We start from the raw sequence: 10,203 nt of genomic DNA on the forward strand, positions 1-10,203 counted from the left end.
ATATTAAGGACAGAAGGAATAGTAGCTTAAATCAGAAATATACAAAGAAAATAATAAAAATAAGTGCAGCAGCCTGAGAATATCTAGGAGGCTTTGTCCTAGATGTTGAATCATCTATGTGCAATGAGAACGCACAATGTCTTGTTTGACGGCAAAGAGACAACAACACGAGTGCTTAGAGGTGGAAACAAGGACGCAGTCGCATGAATGAGAACTTCGAACTCAGGGGTGTTCGGAATTAAGAAAAACTCTTTTTATATATTTACTGATAACGAACGGCAGCGGACGGAAAAAACAAAAGAGAAAAGCTGAACGCAATAGTTCTCGCCTCTTGCCATTCTTTATACCGGGCATGTAACTCATTTAACAAGAATTCATCATTTTCTACTTGTACATTACACTTTACTACACATTTAAGCTTGATCTTCCTCCTTGGTGAGTTTTCCTTCCATGAATTTCTTCTTGTTCTTCAACTTCTTTTATCTTCCATTCTCTTTTTCATTTTTTGTGTTTTTCGAGTCCTTATCAATCAATTATACTGGTTTATTTTTTGACTGCTTTTGTTCAGACCAGACAAGTGGCAGAGTTTTGATCCAAGACTCGTTCTTTTTTTTTTTGGCCTAATAAAAAGACAATTTTATTCAGCATAAGTAAACTTATTACATAAAAAAACCGGCCAATCACATTCAGTCAATTTGAGTAAAGTCCAAGTAAATCAAAAGAGAAAGTCAGCTTAGAATATCTAAAATATAAAAAAAAGCAGACAAAGCAAACAAAAAACAAAACCCAATAAACAGCAGGAAAAAAAATGTGCAGCAACGTCATCCATTCAAAAAAACTACAGTCATGGGCCACATGCTGAATTTTCAAAGTATATTGGCCATATGCTTAATTTTACCTGTGTACTATATTATACTTCTCCGGTCCTATTTATAAGGCACAGAAAATGTGTTTTTTGATACTATTTATAGGACCTGGAAAGAATTTTTTTATGTGGATATACAATTTTACCTCTCATTTATTATTGTGTTGACTTTGTTTATATGAAGTACTACCTCCGGTTCTTAATATAAGATCCAATTTGACTTTTATTTTGATTCTAAATATAAGACTCCAATCCGCTCTATCTCTCATATTTATACATTTTTTTCAAAATAGCCCTTCTAACAATGATAGTTCTAGTTAATACACTTGATTCGCAGGGATATTTTAAGAAAGACAATACTTATTTAGGACAAATAACTAACTCAACTTACTTTCTTAATCTCTTCAAATTAATCAACTGGCTCTTATAACTAGGACCGGAGGTAGTATAATGTATATTAAATAGAGATAAAGTTAATAAGTCATTAAATTTTAAAGGAGAATTAATAAAATTTAAGATTTTTTTTGATTTGTGTAAAAATATCCTGAAAATACCTATTAAACAGGAGTAAAGGAGTAATTTATTAATAACTAATAATTAATCCTTTCAGCGGACGACATGACATTGTGCTGAAACAGGGAGCCGAAACGACAGGAGATGCGGAGGCGGCGAGGCTCAAATGGGAGGGGGGCATCCGATTCAAAGCGCCGAGGCATAAAGAAATAAAAAATAAAAAGAGAATAAAGAAATTAAGGAACAGTAATAATGTTAGGGTGTAGCAGTAGTTGCATATCTCTCGTAGTGGCGCCGTCTTCTTCTTCACAATCTCTTCTTCTCAGTCGTCTCTCTCTCTTTCCCTCGCCTTCTTCTTCTTCTCTGCCTTCTGCTGGTCAGCTTCTACTTTCTCCGCCGCTTTGTCTCTCTTTCACTTCCACTCTTTCTGTTTTGGATACAGTTCATTATCTTTTTCGCTTCTTAATTTGTCTTCTCTTCTTATTGTTCTGTGGTAAAGATAATTGGGTTATTGGAGGAAGCGGATTCACCATTTATGAGGAGCTTAGGTGTTTACGAGTGCTTATTTTCTTAATTTCCTTTGATTTGGTAGATTATCCCACCCTGTTTTTTGGCCTTTTGGGTAAATTTTGTTTTTATGCTGACTACTTGGTAACGTTAAAGTTCTTGAGTAATGACATTGTTTTATTTTCTTTTGGCATTACTTTTCTCTGATTACAATATGAGTATGATACCCGCATTTACCATATGGGATTTGGGGACATTTTTATTTATTTTTTCCTTATTATTCTTGAAGTTAATGAACAACTTTAATACTGCTAACAGGAAAGAATTCTTTTTGCGCAATATTCATTGTTTTTTTTTTAAAAAAAAAATCATGCAGTGTGAGCAAATGTGCTTTGGATTTCCTTGCGAAACTTAAGCTAACTTGGCTGAACTACTCTTTATCAGCTAAACTTCAATACTGCTAACACGAAGGAATTCTTTTTGCGCAGTATTCATTTTTTTTTTTTTTTTAAAATCATGCAGTGTGAGCAAATGTGCTTTGGATTTCCTTTCAAAACTTAAGCTAACTTGGCTAAACTACTCTTGATCAGCTAAACTTTATTACTGCTAACACGAAAGAATTCTTTTTGCGCAGTATTCAATGTTTTTTTCCTCTTTAAATCATGCATTGTGAGCAAATGTGCTTTGGACTTCCTTTCAAAACTTAAGCTAACTTGGCTAAACTACTCTTGATCAGCTATTTCTTTGTTTCATTTCAAAATTTTGGTAGCTTTCTGCATTACTTATGCTATTGTCATTGTGAAACTAGACAGATTTACTGAAGGTTGCATCTAGAAGACTCACTTTTGCGACAAAGACAAAGACCCAATCCGTATCCACAATGGCAGTAGTAAGTTAATTCATCTAGCAAACATACAGATTTTCTGTCTTTTCGTTGTTGCGAGCTGAAACTCTTTTTGCAAGGACGATGCATGTCTGGTTCCGTTGCAAAAATGCCATAGTGTCGAGCAATATCCATGACTGTTCTTTATGAAAAGAGTGAAACTATTTTTTATTGTTTGGATCCAGGATCAAGAAAATGTGGGCAACGTCAAGAGACAATTGGCAAAGCTATTTGAGGTATCTTTGAAGGCAACAATACCTGATGAGCCTGGTGTGGAGCCGTTAATTGCTGCTTGCACTGGAAAATTTGGTGACTACCAATGGTAGGTTAATCTTTTGCACTGTTTAACATTTATTTGAATTTGAGAATTAAAAATCTAAATTTATTTTATGTCATCTGCAGAACTGGACCACTAGATAACATATTTTCTTCTATAATTTTGCTTCATCCTGCTTTTGAAAGCTAAATTAGGTTACTTGCCGTTGTGTAGTAATAATGCAATGGGCATATGGTCTAAAATAAAAGGAAAGCAGACAGAATTTAAGGGTCCCCCATCTGTTGGGCAGGTATAGCTGGTGATGACTTCTTTTCTTCTTTTCCTCATCATTATGCATCTTTCTTTAGAATTGAATTTTTCTTTGTTACTTCCAGATGATCGCCTTTCTGTTGTTTTGTATAGGCCATCATGAAGAATCTTCCTCCATCTGAGATTATAGAATCATGCTCTGTGGCTGGACCCGGATTTGTCAACATCGTCTTATCAAAGAATTGGATGGCAAATGTACCGATATATTTCTATCTTTGGGATTAAAATTGTAATTTGTGTCTACCTGGTATTTGAGTCCATTTTCTTTGCTTTCACTTTATTCATCTATTGGAACAGGCTGCTGCTAAAAGTTTTCACTTTGCCTGATTTACTATCTTAAAGTGGCCTGTTCATACTCACACTAGAAGTTCCTGTTACAGAGCTTACAAAGGATGCTTATTGATGGTATTGATACATGGGCACCGCAACTTCCAGTCAAGAGGGCAGTGGTTGATTTTTCCTCTCCCAACATAGCAAAAGAAATGCATGTTGGTCACTTGAGATCTACCATTATTGGGGACACATTAGCTCGTATGCTTGAATTTTCGCATGTAGAGGTTCTCCGTCGGAATCATGTTGGTGATTGGGGAACACAGGTATATTTGCTTCTGAAGTCATGCTTTTGGTGCAATAAGAATAGCACATGTTCCATATGGGTTTACATTGTTCAAGATTTCATGTGATTTATGAACACTGTTTAGTTTGGTGACTTTGTGACTCTTTAACATTGAAATGGTGTTTTGGAAACTAAATAATATTTTGGGCAATCGCTTCCTTAACATGCTCTTCTTAAAAGACCATGAACATATTGAAATCAGAGTTTGTGCTTATGAGTTCAAGAGAAAAAATTTGAGCATTTGATAGAAGGCTTGAGCTGTAGTGTCTGTTAGACATGAGGGAAATGGAGGAGAGGGGCAATCTTAATTAGTTCAATTTAAAGAATTAGAGAAGTGGGATAAAAGCTTTTAATTATTTTTTCTTATTCTTTTATCTTACATCTTCTCTTTATTAAAATTTTGTAACCCCACTTCTCTAATTATGAAATGCTCTGTTGGACTTGGAAAATTTCTCCTCTTTGGTATTGATATAATGTTGGTCAAGACTCAAATTTTGTGTATTTGTTTTGCAGTTTGGTATGCTAATCGAATTCCTTTTTGAAAAATTTCCAAACCCAGAAAATGTCAATGAAGCAGCCATTGGAGATCTTCAGGTAATAAGATATATTCAAATAAAATCAATTCCATTTAATTTTATTTAGATATTTAATCTGATATTTCCCTAGAAATTCTTTCTTCAACTCTGAACTTCTAATAAACATTGTTGTCATCTCACTCACTGTATGAACCTGTAATTAATTTGTTTTCATGTCACAGTAGTAAGAATTGAGCTTGATTTTCTATAAATAGCATTTAATCCATGTAAGGAAATATTAATGTCTATTTATGACCAAGCAAAGAATAGTTTAAAGCAAGAGTTGTTAAGTTCTCCTCAACGTGCAGAATTTTGAATGGTTGTTTCTGCCTTTTTCCTTCCCCTTTTTGTGTGCGCAATTAAATTAGTAGTTGCTGTTTGAAACATATCTGTTGTCATTTTCTTAGTTCTTTAAAGAAGGGATTGAAAATCATTGCTTCAATAGAGCTCTTGTTGCTAACACTGCTTTTTGATGCCTGCAAGTGACATTCACCCTATAGATGGCAACATATATAGGCCTCAAAGTGTAATGTTCTTATTAATAGCCATGTTGTATGCTTCTCGTTATTTTTGTTGTGCGTATCTCTATGTTTTCTTCATCATAAAACGTTTTCTTGACAGTTTAGAAAGTAAATTATGGTTTGTTTATTTTCTAACAAGAATCTCTATTTTGTAGACGTTCTACAAGGCTTCAAAAGAGAGATTTGACAGTGATGCTGAATTTAAGCAGAGAGCACAACAGGCAGTGGTCCGTCTCCAGGTAAATCACGTCAATTGTCAACTTCATGACTTTATTTTTTTTATCTTCTCATATATCCTGGGGGACTTTATTTTAAATTGTTTGTGTTTATATTAATTTTAGGGTGGAGAAGACAAATACCGTAAGGCATGGGCGCAAATTTGTGAAATTAGCCGGACTGAATTCCACAGGGTCTATCAACGTCTTGGAGTTCATTTGGAGGAGAAGGTAAATGTAGTAGTCTCAAATTTTATTTTTTTTCCCCACTCTTGGGAGGACTATCATGATATCTTTTCGTTGGTGACTTCTGAATTTAATGATGGGATACTTATGCTTTACTTATTTTTCCTTGAGTTTGCTAGAAAATCTGAAGTTCGGATGCTTATTAGTCTATTAATTGAATGCCTTAGATTCGGATCATGTATTTTATTATGATTGAGGGTTTGATCATTTGTACAAATAAGATTGAAATTTACACTTTGAATTTTTTCTGATCTTGTATCAGGCATTTAGTTTTCCTTATAATATCAACCAACATTGAAATTTTGAGGTGCGTCTTATGTATGAAGGAGGACTTCTCAGATGCTTTATAAATTCCCAGGATTTGCCATAAGCAGTGAAGCTTGTGAAAAAATTACTTTTGACTGGACATTGTTTATGAACCATGACATTTTTTACTTTAACAGAATGATGTTCTTCTTCACAGGGAGAGAGCTTTTATAATCCATATATTCCTGGGGTTTTAGAGAAACTGAATCAACAAGGACTTATTGAAGAAAGCGAAGGAGCTCGTGTGATATTTCTCAAAGGTGTAAACATACCACTTATTGTTGTGAAGAGTGATGGTGGCTACAACTATGCTTCAACAGATCTAACTGCTCTTTGGTGAGATATCTTTCTTATAGTTCGTTCAGATAAATTTTTTTATTTTTTTAAAAAAACAAATCTCGGTTGTCAGTTTTTCAACTATCTAGCCAAAATAATATACTATTTTTCTCCTACGGTATAAATTTTTTCCTGCTATTCAAGTTGATCTTAGGATACTTAGTATAATATTGCAAACTAAATATGAATTATCTGACCGTTTCATGTTAAGGACTCTGGTGAATGGTTTGTCTGTTTGTGCGATCTAGTATGGCTTTTGGAGTTAATGTGGTGGCATTGTAAATTGTAATTTTTAATTTTTAAATAAGCAAATATATGGACAAAAAAAAACTGATTATGCTATTTCTTCCTCATTCATATAGGTATAGACTAAATGAAGAAAAAGCAGAGTGGATTATATACGTTACCGATGTTGGACAACAACAGCACTTTGATATGGTCTTTAAGGTATCTTTCAGATGCTAATGTCCAAATTATTTTGTGGCTCCTGCATTTGTTATAGTGTAAATTCTGTTTTTTCCAATACAAGTCACGTCATGTTTGATACTGAGTGTAGAACAGTAGCGTTTTGATATGGCCGTTAAGACTAGTGTGAACTTCTCTGGTGCAATTTGAGAGTCATGTCATGTTTGACACTAAGCATTTGTGCTTTATAGGTTATGATGAAATAAATTGTCAAGCTTTCCATCTCCATTTCAGGCTGTTAAGCGTGCAGGCTGGCTGCCAGCAGATGATGCTTCATATCCCAAAGCTACTCATGTGGGCTTTGGTCTTGTTCTTGGGGAAGATGGAAAACGTTTTCGAACACGCAACACTGAAGTTGTTCGATTGGTTGATTTACTTGATGAAGCCAAGAATCGCAGCAAAAGTGCCCTAATTGAACGTGGTAAATTACTGGATGCCTTCTATATGCTTGGAAAGTATGAAATTTCTTCTAGTTCACCTTCTGTGCATGTAAGCATCCACGGGAAAGAAAAAGTTCTTGTAGAATAACTTTGATGAGTGGATGTGCCAATTTTGGTACGATTCACTGAGGTTCTAAGCACTGGAAGATGACCTTCAAATTGTTGATGTTCTTTAGAAACAGCTAAAGATTGGTCTGAGGACGAGGTTGAGAAGACAGCAGAGGCTGTTGGTTATGGTGCTGTTAAGTAAGTCGCTTTTGCTTTTGAAAGTATCTTCAAATTTTCCTGCTTAGTGAAACTACAAGATTGTTGACATGTGATATTTGTTAAAGTATAACCAGTCCTGGGCTTAGGAAAATAAAATTTATAACCAGTCCTTTTCCTAAAATTTCCCTTAGGTGAGAGGAGTATTTATATGAGTCATATAATGACATTGCTTACCTGTTGTTACTTTGGAATATGTGTATATGCATGAATGTGTTGGAATAGTCTTGATGCATGTTATATTTAGGATGCTTTTAAATTAGAGCTGCAGCCTGTAGCTATGAATATGGCTGTGAATTATGTTGGCATGTACAATTTCTTTTCCCTACAATCTATGTAAATATATTAATAAATATATCAACTTTTATTCTTTCAATTGTGCAATCAATTGTCTATTTCTGTGCCACTACCATGAAGATTGATTTTAGTAATGTATGGTTATTTTGATGATTATACTTCAAGGCAACAATCTGTGGATTGAGCTGATGTTGGCAGCAAGAATGCTAAATGAGGGGCAGACTCTTATTATTTCTCTTGAATCTGTCTTGACAGGTATGCTGACTTGAAGAACAACAGATTGACAAATTACACATTCAACTTCGATCAGATGCTCAGTGATAAGGTGCGGTGGCAACATGCAGATGTTTAAGTACTCTAATGAAGCTACAGGGAAGAAGCTAGTTGATTTCGGGACTATTACCCCCTATACCCATTTTTTCAAACCATTATCATTTACTCTCTTCTATTTCACAGTTTTTTTTTTTTTTTGGGAAAAGGTTAAAAACTACCCATACATGAACTGAACTTTATCAGTCGTTGTCTAACTCCTTATCTCCCCCAAAAAACTGTTGGTTATGATGTTAATGATGCCAATCAACCTCATGTGAAACAGGGTAATACTGCCGTCTATTTACTGTATGCTCATGCCCGGATCTGTTCCATTATCAGGAAATCTGGTAAAGACATAGAAGAGTTAAAGAGAGTAAGTTCCTTTTCTCCTCCTCGTTTTCTGCCTTTCTAGTTAGGTTGTGCCTATGTTCAAACGAATTGCATTTATGCATGGTTCATGCGACTCTTCCTGGAACTCATCTAATATAATTTTGAGTTGTGATATTAATCTACCAAAGATGTTAAACTAAGCAACGTAATGTACCACGAGTTTTGAAATGATCTTCTTACTCCTTTTGTTTTATGTTTATATATGGTCAGTCTGCTAAATTTCCAACTTGTATCTAGTGATGTGTATCTTATACTTATTTTTGTGATGTAACAGACTGGGAGAATAGCATTGGATCATCAAGACGAGCGTGCATTGGGGCTCCATTTGCTACAATTCTCTGAGGTAGGAGATGGCAAAAGGATATGCCGACCTTAATCCTTTTGCTTTTAGACCCATGTTCGGTAAATATTTAATTTAAAACTTGATTAGTAGTGGTACTTCATTTCCTTCAAATACAAGAGACAGGCGAGATCATGACTCTAATGCTGCATAGTGTTCCAGCTTATTAGTTAATTAATCGACAACAATTCTTACACTCCAGTTTGTGGGATTTTCTGGTTTATCTTCCAGGTTGTCGAGGAGGCCTGCACCAATTTATTGCCGAATGTATTGTGTGAATACCTATATAATTTATCAGAGATCTTCACAAAAAAATTTTATTCCAATTGTCAGGTATTGTTCTGACACTATTGCTTTATATTCTTGTTCTACTAGTGAGGGCAAGAGAGTCGATCTCCCATGCGCCCCCTAGCACATTGATATGAAGTCAAAATTTTGGCAAGCTGTGCTATTCATAAGCTAACTCTGTAATACTTGGAAGCACATTGATAAAGTAAAAAAATTTTGGCAAGCTGTACTATTCATAAGCTAACTCTGTGTAGCGTGCAATATTTCATAAGCCAACTCTGCATAATACATGGCTTCTGCTTCTTATTATATATCCAGTTGTAACCTTGAAAAGTACCAGTTGGTGAGTTAATAAGCTGAAACATGTCCTTAACCAAATTGTTTTTGGAGTGTCCATAAAATTATGGGAGTCTTACTTACAAGGCAACATCTATGCATGGGAAGGCAACCACATATTGGGGACCTCAAACGGGTTCCCAAACATTCACCTAGTCTGAATTGAATTAAAGAATGCTGACTCAAGCCATTTGATTGCAGGTTGTTGGGTCGCCTGAGGAAACAAGTAGACTCTTGCTTTGTGAAGCAACAGCCACTGTGATGAGGAAGTGCTTTTATCTCCTTGGAATTGTACCTGTCTACAAGATATGACCACATCGCCAAGTGTTTTTTAATGCAAAATTTTGTGACTACCATTTTTTGTACACAAGTTTTGTGCTCTCTAAACTGGTCTCAGTTGAAAACTCGTCTTTCCTTCTTCCCGGGAGCTTTAGTTTTCCTGTCATGTCGACTTGGGTGGAAGAAGAAAACGGGGTAAAATGATGAGTGCTGTGTAATATTTTCACTGACGTTAATTAAACATGATAGGCTTTTCATACTTGATTTTCTTCATCAACTTGCAATGGGAGCTTGTAACCCTTCACGGTGTTTAAAGATTATAATAATAGAAACTTGTCAGGGTTATGATAGGGAACTTCTTGGCGAAATTGCAACTATTATATTTGCCTTAACTTGCCTTGTCCCTCACAACCGAATATGATTAATTTAAAATAAATAATCATAATGTAACAAAGATTGGTTGTGTTTTTAATATTGGTTCGATATATCAAATAGATTTAGCGTTATTTGAAATTCAGTTTCATGGAATTTTTAAATAGTGTTACAAGATCAATAAACTTTTGTTTTTTAAACAAAAAACTTTATGGGGGTTTACCAAAGTTAGAGCATGTTTTCAGGCTTGG

The 10,203-nt window shown here is 34.9% G+C and overlaps 1 protein-coding gene across 4 annotated transcripts; it reads left to right on the plus strand.

Moving 5' to 3' along the window:
* Positions 1-1,592: 1,592 nt before the first annotated feature.
* Positions 1,593-9,934, plus strand: LOC114746109 (arginine--tRNA ligase, chloroplastic/mitochondrial). Of its 4 annotated transcripts, none has more exons than XM_028934293.1 (18): positions 1,593-1,754; positions 2,698-2,774; positions 2,954-3,090; positions 3,259-3,334; positions 3,448-3,549; positions 3,735-3,950; positions 4,484-4,564; positions 5,222-5,305; positions 5,408-5,512; positions 5,991-6,169; positions 6,532-6,616; positions 6,869-7,055; positions 7,251-7,320; positions 7,891-7,960; positions 8,231-8,320; positions 8,612-8,680; positions 8,909-9,010; positions 9,503-9,934. In XM_028934293.1, exons 1-18 carry the CDS (start codon positions 1,631-1,633, stop codon positions 9,611-9,613), a joined length of 1,965 nt encoding a protein of 654 aa, XP_028790126.1. In that variant the 5' UTR covers positions 1,593-1,630; the 3' UTR covers positions 9,614-9,934. The 4 variants fall into 4 exon arrangements, with proteins under 4 accessions (XP_028790126.1, XP_028790128.1, XP_028790127.1 ...); XM_028934295.1 differs by having other exon boundaries at positions 1,713-1,754; positions 2,694-2,774; XM_028934294.1 differs by lacking the exon at positions 1,593-1,754 and adding an exon at positions 1,883-1,926.
* Positions 9,935-10,203: the final 269 nt, after the last annotated feature.

Source organism: Neltuma alba, unplaced genomic scaffold (assembly GCF_004799145.2).
Source record: "Neltuma alba isolate B1F8T4 unplaced genomic scaffold, ASM479914v2 tig00004898_pilon, whole genome shotgun sequence".
NCBI classification, from domain to species: domain Eukaryota; kingdom Viridiplantae; phylum Streptophyta; class Magnoliopsida; order Fabales; family Fabaceae; genus Neltuma; species Neltuma alba.

What these genes read in the sequence shown, in the direction of transcription:
- LOC114746109 (XM_028934293.1), top strand. Translation starts at nt 1,631, where the DNA reads ATGTTAGGGTGTAGCAGTAGTTGCATATCTCTCGTAGTGGCGCCGTCT. An exon ending in GTCCCCCATCTGTTGGGCAG is followed by an intron (nt 3,335 to 3,447) that starts GTATAGCTGGTG and finishes TGTTTTGTATAG; the next exon opens with GCCATCATGAAGAATCTTCC. An exon ending in ACAGATCTAACTGCTCTTTG is followed by an intron (nt 6,170 to 6,531) that starts GTGAGATATCTT and finishes TCATTCATATAG; the next exon opens with GTATAGACTAAATGAAGAAA.